Source organism: Passer montanus, unplaced genomic scaffold (genome assembly GCF_014805655.1).
Source record: "Passer montanus isolate IOZ18808 unplaced genomic scaffold, ASM1480565v1 scaffold12, whole genome shotgun sequence".
NCBI lineage: Eukaryota > Metazoa > Chordata > Aves > Passeriformes > Passeridae > Passer > Passer montanus.
In genome coordinates, this window is record NW_024358722.1 from 903309 (window position 1) to 929747 (window position 26439).

The 26439-nt window shown below is 39.1% G+C and overlaps 2 protein-coding genes across 10 annotated transcripts in view; one reads left to right on the forward strand and one right to left on the reverse strand.

Moving 5' to 3' along the window:
* SPAST (spastin) overlaps positions 1 to 18721 on the reverse strand; it is a 33806-nt gene extending 15085 nt beyond the window's left edge. The window contains exons 1-6 of one of the 8 annotated variants that reach the window (XM_039697818.1): positions 18221 to 18721; positions 14141 to 14224; positions 12818 to 12901; positions 7249 to 7344; positions 1236 to 1420; positions 104 to 237 (exon numbers count right to left, since the gene is read on the reverse strand). In XM_039697818.1, coding sequence (XP_039553752.1) covers positions 104 to 237; positions 1236 to 1420; positions 7249 to 7344; positions 12818 to 12901; positions 14141 to 14224; positions 18221 to 18626 — 989 coding nt within the window. In that variant the 5' untranslated portion in view covers positions 18627 to 18721. Of the gene's footprint in view, positions 1 to 103; positions 238 to 1235; positions 1421 to 7248; positions 7345 to 12817; positions 12902 to 14140; positions 14228 to 18220 lie in introns of all 8 variants that reach the window. The other 7 variants (XM_039697817.1, XM_039697820.1, XM_039697819.1 and 4 more) reach the window with 7 other exon arrangements.
* A 2211-nt stretch (positions 18722 to 20932) lies between these two features.
* Positions 20933 to 26411, forward strand: DPY30 (dpy-30 histone methyltransferase complex regulatory subunit). 2 transcript variants are annotated; one of them, XM_039698013.1, is made up of 5 exons: positions 20933 to 21143; positions 21248 to 21321; positions 21541 to 21588; positions 22726 to 22868; positions 26119 to 26411. In XM_039698013.1, exons 1-5 carry the CDS (start codon positions 21002 to 21004, stop codon positions 26189 to 26191), a joined length of 480 nt encoding a protein of 159 aa, XP_039553947.1. In that variant the 5' UTR covers positions 20933 to 21001; the 3' UTR covers positions 26192 to 26411. The 2 variants fall into 2 exon arrangements, with proteins under 2 accessions (XP_039553947.1, XP_039553949.1); XM_039698015.1 differs by having other exon boundaries at positions 21043 to 21157.
* The last annotated feature ends 28 nt before the right edge of the window (positions 26412 to 26439 follow it).

Here is a 26439-nt window from a genome sequence, read left to right on the forward strand (position 1 = left end):
CCCAACAAAGTAGAAGTACTAATTTCATTCCAAGTGGACCAAGATTGTACTCAATGCATAACTGATTTACTGGATTGAAAAGCCTACTTTTCTTCACACTTACCTATCAACAACTTCATTTAGGATAAGATTAGCAAGATTGCTGTCCACATTTCTAAATATCTTTGTGTCTTTCTTTTTTCGAGGAGCAGTGGTAGGAGTAGAAGGCTTATTGGTTCTGCTATTTTTAGGGGCAGCCTGGAGAGGGGGGAAAAAGAAAAAAGAAATAAAACCACCAGAAACCCCAGATTAATACTTTGAAAGTGTAGTGTTAAACAAAATAAGATCTACATTTCATTTGTCCCGGTAAAACTGCGTGTTAACAAATACCCAATATTCTACTGCTCTATTTTGCTACAAATCATACTACCACATTAGTCAGCCACAAGTAGGGTATCTTAGGCTACAGTGGTGAAGAGTGTTTGGTCTGAGGTTTTTTGTTTGATAATTAATTTAACTATAGTATTTCACCCAGCATGGAAATAAGCATCACAAACCATCTCAGGTTCCCAATACCTATTAGCAAGAATTCCTACTGCTGTCATAATTTGTAACAGGCCACTTAAAAGTCTTCATTTTATATTATAGCAACAATAATGTTTTAACAGAACAGTTATGTTCAGTCCATTCTGCTCTGTTCTACTTTACTGGGTAATATGGATGGAAGGAAGGGAAAAAGATGGGTCAACAGAAATGCTGTAATTTTCTGTATTCTTACTACAGGACTTATTTCTGTGCCTCAGTCCCAGCCTAACCCTAATTTGCTTTTCAATGGGGTTGCAAAACAACCTGTGCATGCATGCATGCTTTGGAAGAGAAGAACATGTAGGGGGAAAAAAATCCTGTAGTTCTGCAATAAGAGGTTTTACCTCCATCTTTTACATAATAGAACAAACATTTATTTTTCTTCTAGGTAACTTTCAATCAGCTTCCCATGCAATTTTAAAAACAAGTAGTATGTATTACTGTGATTACACTTCAAATCCTTTTGCCCACGCACCCACATGATGCCTTCTAATTTCTAAAATCCATTCTGCAGCATATCTCAAAGAGACCTGGCTAAAAATTTGGAGTTTCAGTGTTTTCCAAAACTTTCTGCTGCTACAATACTGCAATTAAGGTATTAAATCCAAAGCTTCATCTAGAATTTACACTTGATTTTCAAGTGTATACTTCCATATTTATCCTCACTGTACCTTGTGAGCTGAAGGTGTAGGATTAGGTGCTGGTCTAGACACAGATGATGATACCCCACTGTAGCTGGGCGTTCTGTGGTGACCTGAAAGGCCTGTGGATCCGGATTTTGCAACAGTCTTTGAGCGAGGAAGGGAATTACTTGTGTGTGTTAGGGGGTCCTTCTTTTTTGGAACTGCTCCACTTTCTATAAAGAAAACCAGTGTTGTAAGAACATTTGCAGCAGCCATACTTTTACCATCAACTGCAAGTAGAAAACAGAACTGTTGAAACATATAATACTGCATTATAGAAGAACAACGCACATTTCTTCAGAGATTTAGTGTTTTTAAGAGGATACTGACTGCTTCACCTACAGATAAAATTCTAATTTTTAGCTCTCAAAATGAACCCTAGTTAGTCATCTTAGAAAAGCCAGAGATAACTTAGTCCCATTATCAAGGGAAGAACACCATCTGTTCCTTATGATGCAAGGTCTTCTGCTGTCTTATTTCTCAGGAATTCTTAAAAATAATCATTACAATAACCCCCAAATTTCAAGCCTTCAGATTCTGAGTATTGATTCTTTAAGTGATGTTAGCAGGCTAGTTAATTGGATGCCAGTTAACATTATCTAACACCTTCCACACAGAATGCATTTTAATCTGGAAAAATTACAGTAGTAGTTATACTTGCAAGTGATTGTCAGTTGTTTTTTCTTCCAACTTGCTTTCATTTTAGGAATCTCAAGGTGTAAGTAAATTCTGAATGGACAACTCTATGCAGCTCACCTACCTACATTAAAAATTAAGTCTTAAAATATGTTTAAACATTACCAGACATTCCACTCACTCTACTTATTCACCTCCATGATGAAGCAAGAAAGTCTGAAATTAGGTGACAGATAAACTTGAAATATTGGCCACAGGCCATCAAACTACAGAAAGCCATTTTGGTCCAGAGTAAACAAAACAGCACTTGATGTCTACATTCTCTGTATGGGATACAGGATAAAATAAAATTCTTTGGCACAGAAATGACAAGTGTAAAATATCAAATCAGATAAAGAGGTAAGAAAGTGATACAGCAAGCAGGCAGGTTGGTCAGGCTGGTTAACAATTAGAGCATAGCTTTAGATTAGAGTGTTTTTTGTGGTGGGAATACACTACTGGATACTGTCTAGACACTACTGTTGTCGGCAATGGAAACCACAAACACTGTCTTATTTTATATCCTTTTAAAAGGATTAAGGAGTATTTTGATTAGGTAAGAGAAATAGGGCATCAGAGGTAAGGAAGCTCAAAATAGATTTCACCTACAAGTGTCTTCACTAGGATTGTAGCAACTTGCAACTCAATTTGACCTGCTAGTCTTAAAGAACAGGCCAAAGAATTCTGATTTCTAAGGAAAGTAGTGACTCTATGAAGAATTTTTAACTTATTGCAGTTCAATGAAAAATACTTTAAGTAGCAAGCCTTGTAATTTTAAATGTGCTGTTTAAAAAACTCAAAAAATACTTCAGTCAAACAGTAACATGAAAGGATCAATTAATTACTACTATGTTCTCAGCCTCTTGAAACATACTACCAGGACCTAATCTCTACACAGCCTGCAGGTATCCTTAATAACTAACTGAAAAAGTTTCTAAAGCCCTTCTTCAGTCACAAATCCACCCCTTTTTAGAGGTACAGAAACTCTGCAGGGGTCACAATAAACACTACAGATGTATCAATATACAAGAAACAAGGCAACTTCACTAATATAATTAAGTATATTTACCATTTTCTTAAAAACAAATGAACAAATAAAAGCAAGAAAAACCACCAAAACTGGCTAATGACTAAACCACACACAGCTCCAGAGCTGGATACATTTACATAGTAATTTCTGCACAGGAATTTCCAAGTCAAAAACTCTTTAAAATTAGGTATACTTAGTAACTTTCAAGTTCAAAAAGCAATATATGACTCTACTAAAACATCTAGCTACTCAGCACATTGACTGGTCTAATTTAATCAAAAGGTGGCACTCAGTTTGGTTGGGTTTTTTTTTAGTCTGCCTCAACCTCATTTGCACAGCTGGCTCGAAGTCAACATGGGAAGGCTTCAAAACCCTGAATTAGTTTTTCTCCATGTTCTTCACCCTAACATGCTGTTCAATTACCTCACTCTCCCAGAACCACTCCCACACACTGAGAATACACAGATACTGCAATGTTGAGGGTCATAAAATTGGACAGGTAAGGAATAATTCAGGAAATTGGAAACCGAAGGGAGGAAAGAAGGGAAAAGTGACAAGGTTTAATACAGATTATTATTTACTCTAACTGCACCTCCAGGACTCAAGGCCTGTAAGTTTACATGTTTTGTTGTCAGTCCTGATGGGTAGCACATAAAGAATCACTGATTAATAGCTTCTGTAGTTGTTTGTAGAATGTCAATTCCAGAGGGATTTCATTCATTTTATATACAAATTTTCATTGAAGTAACAAAAATGTTATCAAATCATTCAGAATTACAGTTTATCTAAAGCTTATCTATTTCTAAAGCATGAGGTGTTTAGGTGTACATCACAGGTCAGACAGCTCCTACTGTTCCATTATGCAAAATACATATTTTGCTATAACAAATGCAAAATCCCCCAAACACATTTCTTACCCATTTTTATTTGTTATCTACTCAAAGTCTGGGAATACACAGCAAGCAACTTTAATGCCTTCACAATATCTCCAGCAGCCTTTCGCCAAAGGTTTCACTGTTCTGTACAAAACAATAAGGAAGTACCTAAAACATGTTCTAATCACAAAGAGACACCATGGAATTTTTTCAAGTGTATTTGAATCAATGAACAGTTCAACTGTCTACTTCATACACACTTATAGAATAGCAATAGATGCTTAATCAGTTTGATCTTACTGTCTAATTCTGGACAGAATAATTTACTTCATAGCTCCAGGCTAACACCACTGGATTACACAGACATAATAGCTGTCTGGTCCTGAAAGCATCCCTGCAATTTTAATCCAAATACACACACAACACAAATTACAAACAAGCAAGTAGCAAAATTTTGTCTGAAGTTTTCTATTGGTTAAATTGTGATAAGATGTAGACACAGGTGCCCAATTTCAGACTCCCTTAGACAGAGAAATATTAGAAGTTATTCTATAACATAGATACTTATAATAAACTGATTTTAAAGATAAAGTACAAATAAGTTTTAACAAATCTAAGAGAAGCTTGATTATATTAAATACCTGGAAATGCAAAAACAATCTTAAAATTATGCAAGTGTAGCTCATTTATTTAATATAACAATATCCTTTATATTTCTAAAAAGCAAACCCATTATTTTTTTTTTCTGCACTTAAACCAAATTAAAGCACATGTCAATAAACAAGCTTCTACTAGTCTCTAATGTCTTAAGCATCCAAAAGAAAGTTTAAATTCAAATTAACAGCAGCAATTCCGGTACTGCAGAACAATTTCCAGCCTTCAATTGTGACATCTTAAAAATCATCAGGGAATATTCCTCAGAAATTCTCTACATAAGCCTATTGAGAAGTAAGATGAAGGGATTAAAACAAGTTATTTTACACGGTCCGTGGATACCAAGTTGGAAGAAAAATCCACCAGTCTAAAATTATCTGTAACTTTATGTATGCTGTTTCATTGAAAAAAACCAACAAAACCAAAAAACTTTAAATTGCTGCTTTAAACTTGCAGCAATTGCAAGACTGATCATTATTCAGGATCAGCATTCACAACAGCCCCCAAAATCACAATTCTTCAAGAATTCAATTCAGATTTTTCAAACAGGTAGATGCAAGTAATAAAGCTACTTAACAGAAAGCTCCAGCAGCTAAGAAGGACATGATGCATGTTTTCAATGGTAGCACAGCTACCCAAACCAGGAATTACAGCTGTTCTCCTTTCTGAACTGACAGATCCACATGAAAGATCTGCTTTTGTCAAATTATGCTGTTAAAAACAATCTTATTGCTACTTGTTCTTTCACTCGGGGAACTCCTTTGAAAACTTCAGTATTAAAAATAGAACTTCTGCACCATGACAAATACTGCCAGTATATGCTTACTATTAATGTCAAGCCAGCAACTCCTTCCAAGTGAAAACTGAGATAGAATACAAGCTAGCTGCACAGTATTCATGCTGAGGTAATAGAAATGTAATGCTCTCTCTGGCCATCCATCAAGCTGGGATTTACACATGAAATGGTATACATGGGAATTACTGTAATGCTCTAAGTATTGTATGACTAGTAAATGAGTTCATAAAACTCAAACTCTGCCTTTGGCAAGACTGCCATAATCTCCTTCCCTAGCCTGTGTTAAAAAAAAGAGAAAACTACAATCCAAAATACAAAGGAAAACAAGCACATTTCAGGGGGAAAAATACAGGTAAATTGTTTTGCATCTAATTTAAGACTGCTATGAGAAGAAGAATTATGAATATTAAATTAATATTATTTCCAAGTAAAGGCGAGATCAAGGCCACTTGTTATTACTTTTAAGACATAGCCCTCTGCAACTGAAGGGCAGATGATACTACTGGTATGAGGTCTTGAAAAATCTCAGTATAAATTTGGAAGATAAATTTCAAGAAAAATCTCTACCTATTCATTTAAGTTTGGAAACCAGTAATGCTGAAGACAGGGATAGGTAGTCATTTGTGTTAGAATCAAGTAAATTGGGCAGGAAGGCTGACACAAATAGTATCTTGAGAAAACGAAGAATCTCAAATCAGTAACACTGTGAAAATACAAAAATGTGCAACACAGCTGTGAGAATAGAATCTTACACAAAAATACAAAGCAAAAACCTCTGCAAAGACTTTGGCCTTTAAAGGCAAATGAAAGAAAGCAATGTAATTTTAGACCAAATGATGGGCAAAAAGACACTTGATGTTAAAACTAAGAATGAACATGATCATGTTTCATACTTTATAAAATCCTGAACTTTTAAAAAGCCTAACCTGATTAGTCAACAGGGCAGGCAACACTTTCCACACACAGAAAAATAAGGTTATGCCAGAGCCCTGTGGCTCAATACCTCTGAAATACCTCTACCTCCTCAGGTAGAGACAACAGTCCTCCTATCTGAAGTAGCCTGCAAACTGATTTTGTAGTTTTCTAAGAAACTCTGTCATCTACTTTGTGGTTTTAAATTATTAGATCTGTCCATATGAAAATAATGTTTTACATGTATAATGGAAGAATAACAGCAAGATGATTAGCAGACTGAAACATAACCATCTATTTACATTGCTTTTAAGAAAAAAATGTATTACTAGTATGTTCTTACAAAAAAACACTCCCTCACCCCAGAAAGACAGAAAAAGCAAGGACAAGAGCATAGACACTAACCATTTAAGAAATCCAGATGCCTACCAATAGACTGACTTTCATGATACTGTATCAGGGATCCCTCAGCTGGACTTCCACAACTTTACACCTTGTTTATGTACAAAAAAAGTTCATTTCTGCTATATTAATAGTTTGGTTCAGTCTTCTGGGAAAGGATTAAAACAACATTCTTTGACAAAATGCAAGAGCTCCTGTCATTTTCCCCTCATTTTAATTGCATATCACTTTATTGATGTAAAAACCCCCAGAATTCTAAAGTTGCTTAATGCATACTTACAATATCATAAAGGAAGAGCTAATTAATGTAGGCACAATGTATAACCTTTATATCCAACACTGACACTTTCTAAAACAGGTTTAATGTAACTCCTTGAAGAATATTACATGAGCAATAATTTCTAAAATGTTGCCTTAATAAATAGATTTGAATTCTAGGACAGTCATTGTAAGAGAAACTTGAATACTACAAAATAAAACAGTGTTGTCAAACCATGGAAAGTATGGAAAGTATTTTATACAAAGCCTTTAAAAACAGAAATATAAATTTATTTTAAAGCTGGTGGGGCCAGAATATAGCATTGCATTATTTCGTCTTGTAATACACCAGGAAGTGAGAGACATCCCCTCAATAGGTGCTGGTAAAACCAAACCCACCTGACTGGAGATGTCCATTGCGGCATGCCAGGTTAGTACTGTCATTATAGACCTCCATTTGCGGCTTGGAAATTTGCAAAACTGCCTGCAGCTTCTCTACATAGTAGAACAGAGGGGGAGGGAGGAAAAAGGACAAAATAAACAAACAAAAACCAAAAATGAACCAAGAAAATTTATGTATGTTGAACACAGAAATGCCAAGTTTGGCTTTGTTACAGTTAAAGATAAAAGGAATATTTCTATCTACTCTACACATTCAGCAAATATGTAAGAAAATTCTGTTAGTATAAGCATGACTGAAAACAGCTTTAAAACTCACCCTCTATGGCTGAGTTAATTACAATAATCTTTCCAGTCTGGTGATTGCAGTTACTTCAAAAACCATGTTCAGGATTAATTCAATTTAATTTAATTAATATTCATGTTGATAACACATTTCTGAATGTCCTTCTCAAGGTGTTACTTTTGACCAGGTGCAAAGAGTCCTCACTTCTCTGCACAATAAATATTCCACTTAAGTAGTAACAGCTAGTCAACAACATTTTACAGAAACCTTCAAACTTCAAGCAGAACACCATACACATATTACCACGATGTCATTTGACACCTCTGTTTAGATATTTAATTGCCTTGAAATTAAGGCAATAAAGTTGTCATGCAATTTGTGTTCTTTAGGAAGACTAACTTCAGAACACCTGAATACAGTATTTATAAAGCAAAAGGAGAAAGAAATTAACTCTGATAAGTAATGAAAAACAGCCAAACCATAAGTCAAAGAGGCATAAGGCTGCAAATACAAAAGAAAAGTTAACCTGTTCCCTGTAGCCTAACTACCACATCTCTTTTCCCACTGCAGTTAAAAACCTCTAAGCCATACTTTTAGGGCTCTTTACTACCTCTCCCACCTTTATTTCACACACACTCCTCCAGTTTTAAAACCCAACCATGGTCTGCAAGGATGTAAGGCATACACTGTCAAGCTCTCTCATTCCCTCCTGCTTTTTTTCCCCCTTCTGCTCCCCCCACAAGAGATAACACTACCAAGAAACTGCAAGAAAAGAGATGCCAAGTAGAAAAGCAATGTTCTCTGGTACTATGAAAGCATATATTGCAAAAGCAGACAAATTCTACTGAAAATGTACACAATTAAGATCATAAATAATCTGGCTGGAGGAAGAAGTGCCATTCAGAGCCTGCAGATGGTACAACCAACAAGAACGAGCACTTTCTTCCTCAGGCTTCTTTACCTGTTACAGATCTTTCTGCTTTGTTCCTTTCTTCTTCCTGCTCCTCATCACTCAATGCTTAGCTTTCCTGAATAGTATCCTTACACCTCATAGTTAAAGTGATGGTTTAACAACATTTAGGTTGAACAAGATGTAGTTTAGAAGGAAAACTTAGTAGTTACAGGCATTTATGAAAAGCTAAAGCTCAAGATTAGTGTAGGTACACAAAGTTTACTTCATTCTAAATTGAAAGCTTTGAAGAGTCAAGAGTAAAACAAAAAATGTCAGTCACACAAGAACAGCCTGCGAACAACCACAAGCTCTGCAACTTACAAGAAGTTACCCTTGTAAGCTTTCCTCTCCAGGAGGGTAAGGAAAAATCCTTTTAGTAAGAATGACTGCAGACAGTGCACTACTTTAGGGGACACAGCGCTACCAAACGAGGCAGCAGAATGGTCTGCTCCCTGCCCAGTGCATGCCACCCAAATGAAAAGAACATACAGAAAGCTCAGGAAACAAAATTACCATTAATAGATTTTGAAGATATTAGATAGTCAGCTGAGTTTTGGGGAACATTTCTGAGCTTAATAAAAAAACTTTCTAGTGAGTGACCATAATAACATCAATTCACTTGTGCAGGAATTCAGGAAATGCTACTACTTGCTTCAATGCTACAATCTGACACTGGGGTTCCACTACAATTATCAATGCTTAGCTAGTTCCACAAATTCAGGAATTCCAGAACTCCAGCCACAGAAAAAAATGTACTCCAACTGTTGTCCAGTTTCAATTCAGAGTCCTCTCATCACATTACCTATAAACATTTCATTTTAGTATTGCACATAAAAGTTCAAAAGGCAAATATATCACCTTTCTTTAGGGACAGTATACCTGTAGGTTCCTCTGGAAAAACAAAAGTAAATTGAGCTTTTAAATATTAATCCAGGGAATTATAGGATACCATCATCTTCCATTTAAATACTTTCTCCCTATTTTTCCAGACACTGACAGAAAGTTCACAGATTCTCATTCATTATTTCACCTTCACGACACAATGCTGACATAAACCTACCAAACAAAGAGCACTGCCTTATTTAGGCAATACTAGAGCTTGAGTTCAAGGAAACTAATTTCTACTTAAAAATGCTACCCTGTAACATAAGCATGAAGCAAAAAGCACCATCTCCTCCAAGAAAGTGAAATATTCCAAAAGGTGTCCATTGAACACTGTATCTACACAGGCACAACAGAGGAACATTAATACCCTTCAAAGAGGATACTGATGACAGATATTTCAATTATGTGTCACATACACTCTTCAACCAAAATACTGAAGCTACACTAAATACACAGGAAGGCACTTGTGACAGAAATCTGTGTCCTTACAGAAAATCTCTCTGAAATGAGAGAGCACAGACTGGTAAAACACATAAATAGCATTAGAATTGAATAGTGTTGCACTGGCCATTACAGCCATCTATCTTTAGGAACAACAGGCTGCCAAGTTCTGTCGATCAACTGTAGAAAACAAATACCCTCCTGTCATTCTAAATACATCAAATTTAATGACTCTAACATGGGTGATCAGTCATCCAGGAGAGACCAGGTGTGTGAAGACCATCAAAGCAACATTTAACCACCCAGCTAACACACCCTAAACCATGTAAAAAATGGGGGGCCACCACCAAATCAAATGGAAGAATTTTGAAGTCCCCTGACAGCCACCACAACCCAATATTGTCAATGGACTGTCAAAACCATCAATTCCCTTTGAGATGACCTGAAACACGCTACCAGTCACTTCAGCTTTCAGACTGTGTCACAGGACAGCTTTAAACGGAGTAAGATACATAATTTAGACTCAGGATGAAAACAAGGCTCAAAGTAGAAAACCCATCATCCACAGTGGGTAGCTCCATCATCTTCCAACACTGAAAGGCATCAGTGGTGTGATGACTCAGTGGTAACACATGGGTGTGATCAGACATCACATGCTCACCACAGTGTCAAACACCCCCATCAGTGGGGTCATGCAACTTAAAGTTACACTGATGCACCAACACTTCAAAAAAAACCAAAACAAAACAAAAAAACCCAAAACAAACAAAAAAAAAAACCAACCAACACCCAACCAAAAAACCAACAACACTGAGCTCTTTCAAGGGACAGTTATAATCAGCATGGCTCAATTTTCATTTTCTATGTACTACCAATGTAACCTGCTTGACTGGATGGCATTTGAGTTAGGCAGTCTGCAATCACATCTCCCTCTAGCAAGCAGGATGAAATAGTTGGCATTATTGTCTGGTTTGCTTTATCCTTTCAGCTAATGTAATAAAGGACTTGCCTATTCTGACTTAAGAAAGGGAGAAATTCCACAAAGCAGAAAACGCTCTTATGAGTTCAATTCCTAGGAAAAAATACTTCATTAAACTGTAACAGCTTCAAGAGCCTCATGCTTAATTCAATTACAAAAGGATATTTACACCACTCAAAAACTTCCACATATCTGTTACTATAAGTAAGAGGCTAAAAGTGTATTTAAAATGGCACACGGAATTCAACTCTAGATTACCTTAAATTTCCACAAAATCCATGTAAAATGACAGACAAAAATAATAAGAAAATATGCTCCCAATACTTCAAAGTTTGTTAGATGGCATACAATATTACTCAAATAGAACCCTAATGATCAAACTTGTAGGGATTTAAAACAACTGATATATCCCTCCAAACCACATATTTTGCCTTCCTAAAGGGCACATGACTTCATTTGCTCCTTTTTATCCAAATTTCCCTTTTCGGTACATCGTATGAAGCACGTCCTCAGCAAAAATTAACAAGAACCTACGCAAACCAAAGTGTTAAACTGATCATTCAAAAATAAAAATTATTTTGCATCAACTAATGTAATAAACACTATTCTATCTGTTTACCTTTCAATCTGCACTCTGAAGTAAACAAATGGCATGTGATCACACATTCAGGTAGTAGAGATGAATATACTTCAGGGATTTTTGTGAATCTTACTTTTTGTTCCTTTTCTATTAGATCACAGCAAGTAAGCAACTTATCAACACTGCAAGCACTACTAAAGTAATACAAGCAAGGATGAAGCACTACCCACAAAACACTTCAATTTCACTGTTACTTCAAGCCATACCTTACCGAAGATTGTTACATGTAATCACTTTCACTCTATTGTTCCCTAGTATTTCACATTACCTCAAGAAGTCTGCCTTTAACCCTTTTAAGTGGAAAACATCTTTTCTCCATATACTAAAACTGTATGAAGAAACACCCATATTAAAGCATAGAAGACAGATGCCTCTTTCACTTCCTAACCCCTTCAATTTTTTTCAAAAAATACTAAAGGCATTAGGAACTAAAGGGAAACAAACGGGCTCACTTCCTTGAGCCTGTCACAACTTCCCTGTCAATGATCAGTGAGGACCACAGAGCCATGAAGTGTAAGAGGAGAAAAGAACCCAAATTTTCCCATCTGCTCTATATGCTCCTAGAAGAATGAGTTAGTACAACTCCACAGAGGAGAGGGTAAGATTAAAGATATGCAAGTTAAAATCAAGTACATTTGTTAGTGTACCCATAAAGAGCAATTTAAAAAATCCCTTATTTTACTTTTACTGACTGAACTGAACATTTTCAAAGATTTAAATTTACAAGATGCACTACACAGTGATCTGTTGTTTGATGGGAGGGTTTTTACTCTGTTAAGAACTTATATACAACACTTAATTTTAATAAAGCTAAAGTTACACAACACTATACTTGGAAAATATGACCGTACCTTCCAATTTTAAAAAAAGAACACTACTAGAAAAGAATCAAGAAAATTAGAATTTCACAATCTTATGGTCTACATGATGTTAAATAATTATCATCATTATTATTATTTATCAATAATAAGGAAAATTGTTAATATAAGTGACAGCAAAATCAACAGAATATGAAGTGGTTACACTTACAAGAAGCACACTTGGCACTCATGATCAGCAATGTATCATACATTTCACTACAGTACTAACAGAAAAATCCTGAACAAACTCCACCAGGAGTTAATCAAGACTTCCTCATTTTATGACTCAAGTGTGCTATGATAAAAAGACTTCTCAGTTACTTTTATACCTGAAAGTGGGTCATGAAATTTCATTTTCAAAATCCATCAACAGCACTTAGTCCCAACTGAAAATTAAACTAAAGAGACCCTACAAAGATAATGACTCCTTCACTTTAAAAATCAAAGTAATATTTTAGAAGAATACGTTAAATGAAGTTGTGCAAATAATTATAAACTTTCCAAAGTCATGAATTGTAACTGGTACCTAAAAGCTGCAACCGATCCTTGGCCATTGCCAAATTTGTCATCATTTTAGATTGGAGACGTCGAGCCCGTTCACACTGATCACCTTACAAAGAAAAATCCATGTTAAAACACAATTTCGTAAATTAAGTGCTAAAATACTAATACCCAGCCTTCCCTCCTCCTCCTCCCACCCCTTATCTATCCCCTCCATTATGGAACTTCATTACAAAACTAGTGAAAAAAAACTCTAAAGCTTCCTATTTAATCGAGATGTTAAAGTTAGTTAACACTCTCTGCTTTACAACAGTGCTTACAGAGAGATGGGAACCCAAACACTGCTTTGCATATTGTCTAACATTGTCTAATATTTCATGCTGACCTAACATGTCCCTTGTCTCTGCATTTCTCTGAACAGAAATAAAAAAATGATTTTTTTTAAAAGCTGAAAAGTGACTGAGAGGCAAGTACAATTTGAAGGAATTGATTTTGGAAAAATGAACAGATTTAAATTCAGTTGACTGTGTCCCTTTACATTTCAAAACACACAGAATTAGACATTAACACTTTCTAAGAAATACTGCCTGTTCAAGTCAAGCTTTTTTTTTTAAACTGTGCAATTTATACAGGTTATATCAAATGCCACTGGTATTGCCCCCTAAGTAAGATCACCACATACTTCTGAACACAAGTAAGGGAATAAATACAAGTCTGCAAAAACACTTACAGGTTTAGGTTTGGGCAGGTGATTTGGGTTATCATTATTATATTACTTTGAGGACAGAAATTTTCAGCCAGTCCTTCACTACATCTGTATTTCTATGGTACACACCTACTTCTACACTAAAGGTTAAAATGTTTCCCCATAGAGAGATGGCATTCTTCCTTTGCTGGAAATGTTCAGTTATTTTGGCCTAAGTAATTCAGAAACACAATGTCAGGCCATTCCAAATCAGAGGTTTCTTTCTACATTATACTGAAGGGAATATAAAATTCTGCATAAGTGAGAACATGAACTGTCAACTTCAGAAAATCAAATCAAAACTCAGTATTTTGGCACTCCCATTATATAAGAAATCACATGTTTTACTTAACAGTAACATGAACTCCTTATGATTTTGCAGAATCTGAAAATATTTGGAGCAAGATTTGCATGTGGTATAGACCAGAATATTAAAGGTGGAACAGAGAAAAGTGCTCACCTATAGCTAAAACAGGAATAAGAAAGATCCTTATGAAGTACAGCAGGCTGCTCCTAGCCCCTACCATATTTAGTAATATTGATTTCTCACTTCAAAAAAGCCATAAACCAAAATCAGTTCCACAAAACTCAAAACTGGCTTACCTTGACCAATTACTAAGACAGCTATTCCTTTTTCCAGTTCTTCAATTCCTTTCTTATACCATTCAACAGCTTGTTCCTTTTGTCCTGCTTAAAAAGGAAGTGAGCCCATTATTTTCTTGAACGAATTAAAGCTTAGGAATGGTTCTACATAATACTGCATAAAACAAGTAAGAGAGAGGAAGAGATATTGTAACAAAATCCTGTGATTTAAAGGAAGTCTTAAAGGGACACTGTCAACTTCATAGCTATTTAAATATCAAATAAGCTTTTCTATTAAAAACAGGTACTACACCAGCCTCAAATCACTTTTGCCTGTTATAAGAGTAATTCATCTGACTTAAAGAAATAATCCCCCCTCCCCTGCCCCAAAAAAAAGATTAAAAAGCTCACCTACACATATTCACTCCCAACAGAAATGGTGAAATTAACAGTTTTTACTTCTGAAACCCAACATAAGCAGTGAAATTAACAGTTTTTACTTCTGGAACATCAACTAGAGATCTGCCTCTTACTCCTCCGGTGACAGCCAATAATAACACTAATAATAGCCAAAATAAAAGTAGAAGCACAGAAACTCAAGAAGAAAAGCAACAAGTCTAAGACACTACACCAGAGAGATGAGAGACACTTCTCCTCTGGTTACCTTTTGTGCAGTGCAGCTCATTTGTCATGAGGGCATTTCTTAGTTTAAGCTATTATGAAACTGCTGTATTACAGGTGTGTGTCAACTTCCCCATGAAGCAGAACACAGCAGAGTCAGAGCTCGCCTCTGTACCAACCACGTCCATCCTGAGTGGATTTTACAGCAAACACAGCCATGAACATGCCTGTACCTGACCTAAGCCATGTGACACCATGACTGCAAGTCAACCACTGAAGACCAATCTACTTCATAAAGCTCCCTTTCCATAAATACTCTGCATTAAAAATGAACATGCCTGTACATGGAAAAACACTTTTGCAACATAATTATATCACACTAAGCATGCATTTCCTCAGAGGAATATAACAGATTAGGTATTAGAACATAAAACCTGATCAGCATTAACAAACTATTAGTGGTAGAAAAACGAAAAATGCCTACAATGAAACTTCAGGTATCATTACCCTAGTTTCAGATGACAATGTTTCACAAAACTATTCCTAACTGCCAGTAGTTGTGTGCTTCTACACTCAAATCTTTTGAATCTTTTGATAACTTCAGTCACAAACCTATCTTCTAGCAAATTTCAGTATTAGTAAAAATATTGCAATACATTTCTAGAATCCTCTTCAGGGTTTTCTCTTGCTCCTCTTCAGATTAAAAAAACATATCTCTTATTAATAACATTTGGCAAGTTCCCCAGTGCAGATAATTTCATGCTTTGCTCTTCTTACCACCACAAAGCACAAAAGCACCTGCCTATAGTCATGAATACCTTGGGAGCTATATCATTACTGTCCTTTCTTCACCAGCCTCATATATCCTGACTGTTAAGGACAAAGCTACATAAATTAAATCACCCAAGGTGAGTGACTTCAATCCTCTCTTTAGACTTTTTCTTTAAGCTTCTTCTCTCCACCACCCACAGAAACAGTTTTGACTGCAGTGTAAACCGCAAATCTAATACTGATTATAGCTAAATAAAATCCTGATTTGAGATGATTCCACCCACCTCTGCTAACAAAGCCTGAATGGCTTTGTTATTCTTAGGGGCAGCTGCAAACATGCCAAGGTCATCATTAAAATTTCACTTCCAGCTTTTAACTGGAGAAAGTTTCCAAAGCACAATACCACACCAAGCTATTTGCAAAGGTTGTGCTCCAACTCCACACAGAATGGTTGACTAGTTCTCAGGGATTATGACATTAAAAATAAAATAAATGTCACAGTCCTTGGAAGTTGCTGACTTGCTGTATTGGCTCTAGCAGAATGGAGCTCATTTTCCTTAAACAGCCCCAATGTCACTGTGTTTTGGATTTGTGACCAAAACAGTTGATAACACAGGAATGTTTTGAGTATTGCTGAGCAGCACAGCCTCAAGGTTTTCTTTTTCCCACACAGATCCCCAGTGAGGAGGCTGAGGGTGAACAGGAAGCTGGAAGAGGACACTAGCAGGATGACTGACCCAAACTGGCCAATGGAATATTCTGCATCATACAATATAATGCTCATCAATAAAAACCTGGGGAGATGAATAATTGAATGGGGGCTGTCTTCAAAGGCAATCGTGGCTTGGAAAGATGTCTCACTTTTTTTTTTCCCCCCTCACTTTTGCTCCTCCTATGCTCTCCCCTGTCCCACTGAGAAGAGCAAACAAGAAGCTGTGTGGAGGATGCTTAACTGCTTGCAGGGGTCAACACACCACATGCACCTTCCTAAGAAAGGATATTAAGCTTAATTGTGAAAATACCAAAATAACAATAATTGCCCCACTAATTCAGAAGCATAAAAAATTACCAGAAGTGCTATCAAAATTACTGAAGTATGCATAGCTCCCACAACAGCAAAAATGCCACATAACTAACAGGCTATTAGACAATTCAGAAATTCCAACCATTTCACATACTATGTCTAGCATATGGTTTTCTCTTTGAAGATATAAAAAGCTTGTTTACAGATAAAAAAATTTTCAAAGAATAGAAAAGTATTCTGCCAAAATTAAATAAGCAAGAAACAAATCTAGGTATTAAAAGGAGTTCTTTCTTAGTGAAATGTTGCAGGGCTGTAACAGTTGTGCAACTGCTCATATTAGCAACAAAGACTATCTTACTAAATGTATGGCCTGTGCAGCTAATTGATGTATGATCACCCTAAAGATACCGACAGAGCAAGTCCATCATTAAAATTCATATTTAAGGGCTTACCCTCCAAACCACCAACAGTTAAAGGTCACAGCAGTGGAAGAGGTGCCTGATAAGGTAAGACTTTGCTACTCCCCACAGAGCAGTCACCAACACCACCAAAGCTTTCAGCTACCTCACCTTCTTTCATGCTTTGTTCCTATGACCCTCAGTGCTCTCTCGCTGTACATCTGTGCTGAACTAACCTTGCTGCACATGGTGCAGGTTTTTTTCCTCTCCCAGAGCGAACCACTGCCACTCCCAAACTGTCAACGCAAAGGAGGACACATCCCATGCTTTTGTGGTGCTGTCAGCATGCAGCTTCTGTTGAAGGCCTACTGCTATATTTTTAATCTCCTCCTCTAGGATAGCAGTTTCATTAAAGCGCAACTGAAAGTTTAGAATAAAGCATTCTGACTTTTCCTGAGAATTTTAAACACCATGACAGCATGCCCCCAAGGCCTACCTTTTGCATGCTGACAGAATCATGCTGATGCATTTAGAATAAATGATTAAATTTAATTCAGTATCAAGTATTTTGTTTGGCTGGGTTTTTTTTAATGCCCTACAAAAAAAAAAATCCTCACTCCTCTGTTTTATTTCATTGAACCCTAAATGGTCTCCTTAAGGTCTTCTCATCACACAGTGGTAGGTTTTTAGGTTTTTTAAGAGTATGCATGTCAAACAATTCAAGAAAAGCATTTTTTAAGAAACTACCAAAATACTTAAAGCAAGTATTTATTTCCTTAAAAGTCACACCACTCCAAATGGGCATTCTGAGGGCCAAGGAACCTGCAGCCTCGCTTGAGCACTCACATCATTTGGCAGGCAGTGCAGTACAGGATGCATCCTTATTATTGTCCTTGGTGCTTTTGTTGTCCAGCTGGCTTGGTGAAGGCTACTTACAGTCACACACCCGCCAGCAATTTTTAACCGCCTCACCCAGACCCCCGCGGCAAAAATTTAGTTTTTGGGGAGAAATACAAGCACTTGTCTTGCAAGGGGAACGAGCCCGGGCGCAGCTTTGTGATCGGACCCGCACCTGCGGGCTGCGGCAGGGACGGACCCGCCGGGGCCCGAAGCACGGCCACGGCATGCGGGCACAGCACGGCTCAACCCGCGCACACAGCGTCCGCAGCCCCCGCACTTCTCTCCCAAGCGGGTTTTGTTCGCCCTTAGCTGGAAGCGGTTCCACGGCACAGGGCCTTCCCGGCCTCCCCCCGCACCCCGGGGCGGCCGCGGGCGCTCCCTCCCTACCTGTCTCGTCCTCGTCGATGCGCAGAGCCATGGAGATGCACTCGAAGGCCCGCTTGTGGCACGCCCGCACCGTCTCGGGCGCCCCGCCGGGCTCGGGCGCGTCGCCGGCCCCGGCCCTGCTGCCCTTGGCGGCCATGAGGGCGCCGCGGGAGAGGCGCTCGCAGAGCCAGGCGAAGAGCAGCCCGAGCTGGAAGGCGACGAAGCGGAGCAGGGCGAAGGCGGCGAAGAGCGGGTACGAGAAGTAGTACAGGTTCCGCTTGTGCGGGGACGCCGCCGCCGCCGCCCCCGCCGGCGGCACGGGGGGCGCCGGCCCGGGCGGCGAGGAGGGAGAGGGGCCGGCGGTCGGAGGCGCGGAACTGGAGCCGGCTGAGCCCTTCTTCTTCCCTCGGCCGCCCGGAGAATTCATTCACCGCCGTCGCCATAACCCGCTGCCAGGGACTGACAACAACCGGCCATGGCGATGGTGGCGGCGGCGACGCCCCTTTCGGCCGGCCCAGGGGGAGGGACGGAGGGCGGGATGCGGGCGGCCCCGGCCCGGAGCGCTGGCACCGCCCCCGCCGCCATGGGAGGGGAGGGGATGGCGCCCACAGCGCCCGGCCTGCCCCGCCCACGGCCCGAGGGACGCGCTCTCGGGCACGGGAAAGCAGGGAACCACAGAATCAGTGTGGTCGGAAAAGCCCTCTGAGGCCATCGAGTCTAGCCTTGGACTGATATAAAACTGGACCATAGCACTAAGCACCGCGTCCGGACGGGCCTTGAACATGATCGGGGACGGTGACTTGTACCACCACCTCGGGCAGCCCATTGCCGTGTTAAACAACCCTTTCTGGAAGAAATTCCTCCTAGTGTCCAACGTGGAGCACCGCTGGCGCAGCCCGAGGAAATGTGCCCTTGTGCGGTTGCCCGGGAGAAGAGGCGGGCTCCCAGCGGGCTCAGGCTCCTTCCGGGAGCTTGCCGGGAGCGCAGCCCCACAGTGGGAGCCGCAGCCCGCTGCAGCCTGGCCGAGCCCGCTCCGTGCCGGCCCCTCCGACGCGCCGAGCGGACGGGCGATGAATAATTTAACAGGATTAATGATTCGGACTGGGGCTGTGAGCCGGCCCGCAGGCACAATGCAGCGCAGGCTCCTGGCGCCGCTCCCGCGTGCAGTGCTTGCTAGTGGCACACAGGCAGAGCCCGGGGAATTCCCTGGCACGGAGCAGCCAGTCCCCGGCCGTGTCCCTGCTCCCGCCGCCCCGGAGCTGCCCCCGGGGGTGTGCTCGGTGCTTTGTCTGCTCCGCAGCTCTGTAATGGCAGTGACAGGCTGTCTCCTCACATGCAGGGAGCTAATGGAATGCACTATACATTATAGATACATCGCTCTGGAAGAAAAAAAAAAAATAAAAAATCTCTACTCCAGTCTCCTTACCAAAAATGAACATGCAGTTGTCCAAGCCCTTCTCAATTATCTGCCCAGCCATAATATTTATTTGTGTTTCACCAAAGAGATAGATCCTCCAGCTCCCTACTCCTTTGGTTATTTCAAACCTTAAAAATGCTTTGGTACCTTTGGTCTGGCAGCCGAGGGGAGGCATCCATGCATCAGCACTTCTGTGCCTGCCGCTGTATTCACCACTTTAGCGAACGCCTCCCTCTCTGCTTCAACATTCCCACCCGTGTGGGTGCATTGTCGTTGTCTGATCTTTCTCACCCTTGTTCTGCTTTGCCACACGCTCTCTGTTCTACAAATAAAATACTGAGTGATCCTAGATTATGGCAGATATCTCCCTGCTGCACCCCTGACCTGCACACAGGAGCTGAGACAGTCCCAGAACTGCAGACAGGTAATTCAGTGCACAAGCAAGTTTCCCCCAGCTTACAGCAAGAAAGAGCAGTTGGTGGGGCGTGTTAATTAAAAGGATATGCCAAACTAAAATCACTACTGTCTGCAGTATTTGAGTCATTCTTCAAAAATGACTATAAAACTACTGGGTTGCTTTTTTGTTTGTTTGTTTGTTTATGCCTCATAAAGTTACTTCTAGTTGCCCCTGGCAATGTGTATTTATTTTCTTAAATGACAGAGTGGAGTGAGGTTTTTTAATGACAGAACAGTACACAGTATACAGTTTTCTTACTGTATAAAATACAGAATGTTATCACATATAAAATAACATACAAACATACAGCAACTATTCATGACCTAGACCATTATTAGACAGAGAACCTATTAGTGCTGAAAAAAATGCAGCGATGTACATCAAGTATTTTTCTTCTGTGTTTTGTGATGATGTACTTCTATTATGAAAATATTATCAAGTATGTTCCAGGCTACTCATGAGAGGAGGAATATTTTTTGTATATGTAACTGTCCTTTAAAAAATCTCTTAATTACTGATATAAAGTTTTAACAGATTTTGTAATACCAAAGAAATTCCAGAAGCTTCAAGCACTGTTAACACTGTTTTTTCACTGTTATTTCATTTCAGACCCAAATCAGCTTCAGCAATGTTATTTTTCGCGAACACCACAGTGACCGGCTCGGGCACCAAGCCGCACTGATTTCGGAGCACATTTCCGCCCCCCAGCACCCCAGGCTGGTCCGGAAGCGAGCGCATCCCGCGGCTCCCATTCCCACAGGCCGCGCCACACGAGCCCGGCCCAGCCCCGGCCGGGGGCGGGCCCGCACGTGGCCGCGGTTGCGGCGCGGCCCCAGCCCGGCCCTGCCCGCGGGCGTCTCGGGGCGCTGTGGCGGGCACGGAGGGACGGGCGGAGGGAAGGGGATGCTCCGGCGTCCCGAGGGGATGAATGCTGTATTTTCTAATCCCAGTACTGCGCTCTTCAGCGGACCTAACGCGAAACTTAAAGGCACTTCTGGGTTCTGCGTGCGGGAGAAACCAGTTCAAGTTTGGCGCGGGGGGGAGCACGGAGCAACTCCCTCTGCTTTCTAGTAATTGTGCCTTGGTAACCATTAGTAACCAAGTGATGCAATATCACTTCGCTCACATGGGCTTCATCTCAGCCTACTGACCAGGTTTTTTATTGCTTGCCTAGATCTTCTTGGACATCCGTCAGATTTCACTTTTCGAATCATGGAGGGAGAACAGATTATGGAGGGACAGCCACAGGTATTACAAGAAATGTTTTATGTTTTTATTGTCTCATATTGTCCTAACCGCAAATGTTCAAATTTTATTATTTTAATTATATTACTATTTTTATAACCATTTTATTACTATTAAATTTTTAAAATTTCAAAAACAAGTGATTGGCGTTTTTCACATGTGCATTATGTTTCACGTGTAAAAGGAGAATTTTAGCTTTGCTAACTATGTGTTATTTTACAGGTTCCAGAAAATCCTCATTCCGAATACGGCCTCACTGAAAATGTAGAGGTAACATAGATTTTATTGCAGTGGAAGTCACATTTATGATTTGGGGAAATAAGTTAACTCCTGAGTCTAATTTCAGAAAATGTAATATTTCAGTGGAGCTAAGCAATACCTGTCCCTGGCGGAAATGGCTGTAAATATATTTTCTGTTGTGCTACTTCCATTGTTCTAAATGGTACTGACGTAGCTAATGAGCCTTTTAATGAGTTGGGGCTTTTTTTGAAGTATCTTATGATTATTATGTGTTCTATTGCTATCTGTGAGACATATATATTATGGCACAAAAAAAGCCATCCACATTAGGCTCAACCTGTGCTGAGTAGACTGGGAGAATCACTTCCTAACTCTATGGCATTTACTTCTTATTAAAGAAAAGCCTTCAGTCTCCCTTTATTATAAGTTTCTACTCTGTGCTAAGCTTTTGCAGATGCTAATTTAAAACATCTGGGACTCATCTCTCCGATAACTGCTTGTCTCTATGCCTCAGCTTCCATGGTTCCTCCAGAACCATAACACATTGGTCCCGTGCCAGTAGATTCATGTACATTGCACTGAATGCATTTGGTTTACTGGCAGTGGGAGGGTGTCACTTTTCAACTACAGTTAATGGTGTAAGATGATTCAACACTTTTTGATCAAAAAGTACCTGGAAGTATTTTGCATATGTTTTCTTCAAACTGTCCATCTATACTTGAGTAGAGCACAAAGTACTTGACTTTAGCAGAGTCCCCTTTGTCAGGCTTCACCTGAATTCCTTGTGCTTTTAGCGTTTTGTGTTAGAAGCACATGTGTACAGGAACCATCCAACTGAGACTTGTTGGTAGTCATTCCTGTCTTAGGTGGTGTAGAGTTCAAATCAGTGAATGCAAAAGCAGAAATAAAAAATTACCAGAATGGATGTCTTCTCTTGTAGAAAACTTACCACTTCTAAACTTTGTTTCCCCAAAACGTAGGAATTTAACAGAAGGTTCCTCTGGATTAGGTTTTTGTGCAAGGAAAAAGATGCACTTAAATATTCTTAAAAGATGTACAGGAATTTTTGCCATTGAATTGCAGAGATGGGTACTTTGCACACACACTTTAAAGTCGATGTGGCTGCTATTACCAATGTTAATTCACTTTTTTTTTTTTTAAATTCAGAGGATAGTAGAAAATGAGAAACTAAATGCTGAGAAAACATCAAAGCAGAAGGTGGATCTTCAGTCATTACCCACACGTGCCTACTTGGATCAGACTGTTGTACCTATCTTGCTACAGGGACTTGCTGTTCTTGCAAAAGAGAGGTAAGATGCTTCTGTGTCCCTTCTGTTCCTAGCAAAGTGCAGCTCTCAAACTTGGGCAGTGCAGCACCTTTCAGGCCTCACACACCAAATATGGTTTTGCTCTTTGTAAGATCCTCATTGTAAAAGGTTTATGAACCCATGAATTGCTGTGATTGACCATGCAAGATGGGTTCCTCACTTAGGCACACACGGCATGACAGGAGTTTTTTTTATTGAATTCATGATCTCCCAGTGAGGTATGCTGCTGTGAAAGTTTTAGAGGGAAAAATGGGAGGGGTTTTGTTACTACTTTTATCACATAATTCACCACAGAGAATTACTTTTATCACATAATTCACCTCAGAAACAAGGCAAGAGGATGTTCTAGTTTTGAAGATTTTTGTAGTGTGGAATTACAAACAGTTCTGCTTAACATTTAAGAGAAGGAAAGACAAATCAGGCATGACATGCATCTTTGTCAGAGATTAAAATACTTTCTAAAGAATGTGGCTGAGCCTGCACTGTCAACAGAGTAAGAAGCAGACTGATGGTTTATCCTCTGGGTAAAGATTATGCTGTTGAGGTGCCCCAGCTCTCTTTACCAGTCAGTGTAGGAAGTTATGCTTCAATAAAAGCAAACAGATGTTCATCTTAATAAAACTAATTTCTAGCCTTTTGGTGTGTCCTCGCTAGTGACAAATCGTGCTGCATGTAACCATCTCTCAAATTGAAATAATACAATCAAAAGCTGGTATAGATGACCACAATTGCATCATGGCACCTACAGTCAGAAAAACCATCAACAGTGTATGAACTTGAAAAGGAGTTGGGAATTGAAACTGCAGTGTACAGACAATTAATTAAGCAAAATTAGGCACCTAGGAAGGTCCACCCATGTGCACACCTGAGGGATATGCAGATCTTCAGCTGACATCTGTGGGAGTTCTGCTGCAGACTCAATGTAAAACACAGCCCAAGGTTGATACCCCACCCTTACACTCTGAATACCTGTGTGACAGGCAAACTTTTCCCTTTCCTTCCCGTTCTCCTTGCCTTGCCTTGTCTTGCCTTTTTTCCATCTTTTTTATGGGGGCTCATCACAGCAGTGAAATTGGATCATTGATAGGAGAAGTTGGGGAAAACATACAGGTAAAAATCTGAATAGTATGAACCTGCCAGGGCAAACTGTCTGTTCAGCTGAGCATAATAAACCCTCAGGAGTGAGAAAGCTGAACTATCAGCTCTGCTTAAAATTGAATGGGAAAATAACTAGTGGATGCTAAGGTGTTTTTCAAAGGAATGTAGAAATGTTCAGGGAGCAGCCCAATACATCTGATGATCATGCGTGGAATTCAGTAGAAATTACCATCGAGGATAGTGAGCATATGAATAAATGAGATATAAGGGAGGAGGTCAGCACAATTTTTGTTAGGTCTTTTAAGTGTCTTGGAGTTTATTGAAGGAGTCAGCCAGCATACATAAAAAGGAATGCAGATGATGTAGTCTGTTTAAATTTGCAAAAAGTTTTTCACATAGTTATTCACTAACAGCTTTTAAAGAGAGTTAGTTGCTGTTGAGATTAAAGGAAATACCTTTATATGGATGAGGAACTGATGGGAAGATATGAGATAGAGGGTAGAAGTAACTGTTGAATTTTCATGGTGAAACAAGCTCAACACTAGAATCTAAGAAAAGATCACTTATAACAATTAGAAGAAGTGGCTGAAAAGTTGTTAATGAGACTGAGTTTTACAGACCAGATTAGAGAGTTTTGTGTTTCAAATTCTGTTTTTTTTTTAAGTTGACCAATTATAGATAATTGCACAGGAACTTCATAAAACTGAAGACTGCCATGAAAAAATTAAACTGACAGAAAGTGACATTGAATCCAAATAAACATAAAATTGTGGACCTCAGAGAGTGGTTAAAAACAGTAATGACAAAATGTTAGATTCTGAGCTGAAAATTACCCTTGTGGAAAAATGTTAAACTGTTACATGTGTATGTCAAAGCACTGCTTTAATCAAAAATAAATTCTGAATGGTAGGACTTAGAAAATGAAGGGGTAGAACCAACTTAAAATTAAAAGAGTAAAAAACAAGCATAATGTCACTATTGAAATTTGTAATGTTCCTGTATTTTAATATTATGTATAATTCCCCTGTATTCTGGTAGAATGTGACAAAGTGATCATAAGTATGGCATGCTGTATGTATATGGAATGACTGAACAGATGATATCTAGAAAAGAGGCTTCTGTGGACAAACATATTAGCAGCCTGTTAAATCACAACAGCACAGAGATGATGTATTGGGATGGACTGTTTATTATCTCTTCTGGTACAGTAATCAAATGAAACAAAGCAGGTAGCAAATTCATAGCGAACAAAAGAGCTGATCCTTCACAGCTCACATAATTAAGCTATTTTTTTTGCTTTCAATTGAGGACATTAACATTTTATTTGTGCTCAAGAGGCAACTGGTCAAAGCTGTAGTGGAATCCAACCAGGACTATTAAGAGTGCCAGCTCAGGAATTGGTACATTCTTGGAAGCCAAAAGGATGGTCCCGAGAAGTATCTCTGCATATTTTTGTTGTTGTTTTTGTGCTCTTTATAGGCATATTTGCTCACTGCCAGACCTTTGGTTTGACCTACTGTGGAATAAGTATGTCATTTATTCTGTGGACAGAATCCAGATTAGCAGGATTCACATGGTATAGCCGGAGGAGTTATTTTTAAAAAACTACAGACTAAGGCCAGTGATGAAAAGTGTTTATTATTGACTACTTGCAAGTTACAGCACTTCTCAAACTTGAAGATTTGTTGTGTTTGTTTCAGGTGCCAGAAACCATGAAAACAACTCTTAATACACTAAGCTACACAATAACCACTTAAAAAAAAAAAAAGCAGAGATTCAGTTTTACTTTAAATAGCATGAGTTAAAGAAAGAGGCAAATTCTTGTCATATCCAATGATGTACATACAGTATTTATGCTTACAGACTCTGGGTTTAGGTATGTAAGTATGTAACTGTTCTAGCAATTTAGTAACATTGAACTCACTGTGACTAAGGCCCCTTTTTAAAAACTTTCTAATTAGACATAAACTGGAAATTTACAGAGTCACTCTAGGTAGTTGGTCATCCCGAAATCAATGCTTAGAAGTGTTTGGGAGGAGCTGTATTGCTTTTAAGGGAAGGTGATTGGTCCTTCATCTACCTAATTTCATATAATAAAAAATAACTGCTTTTGATTTACTTTTTTTCTTTGCAGACCGCCCAATCCCATTGAATTTCTAGCAGCATATCTTTTAAAAAACAAGTCACAATTTGAGGACCGAAATTAACTCCACAAAAATGAGGACAGTTTGGCTGCTAGACTGAAATGCTCATTTGCCGTAATTTGTTTTCTGCTGTAAAAATCCTTTAGCCACGTTGTTGTCTTTCTTAACTGCACAATTTGCTTTATCTTTTGAGTTTATTTAATAAAGTACACTTTACATTTAATTGTTCTCTTGTTTTAAACTAGCTATTAGGAGACTTTCAAAATAAAGTACTGAAACTGCACTACTGGATGAAAGTATGAATAATTGCA

Excerpts from the sequence above, each read along its gene's own strand:
- DPY30 (XM_039698013.1), top strand. The coding sequence starts at position 21,002 with ATGCTGTATTTTCTAATCCCAGTACTGCGCTCTTCAGCGGACCTAACG. Across the intron at positions 21,322-21,540 it reads TTATGGAGGGACAGCCACAG|GTTCCAGAAAATCCTCATTC; the intron begins GTATTACAAGAA and ends GTTATTTTACAG. Across the intron at positions 22,869-26,118 it reads GCTGTTCTTGCAAAAGAGAG|ACCGCCCAATCCCATTGAAT; the intron begins GTAAGATGCTTC and ends TTTTCTTTGCAG.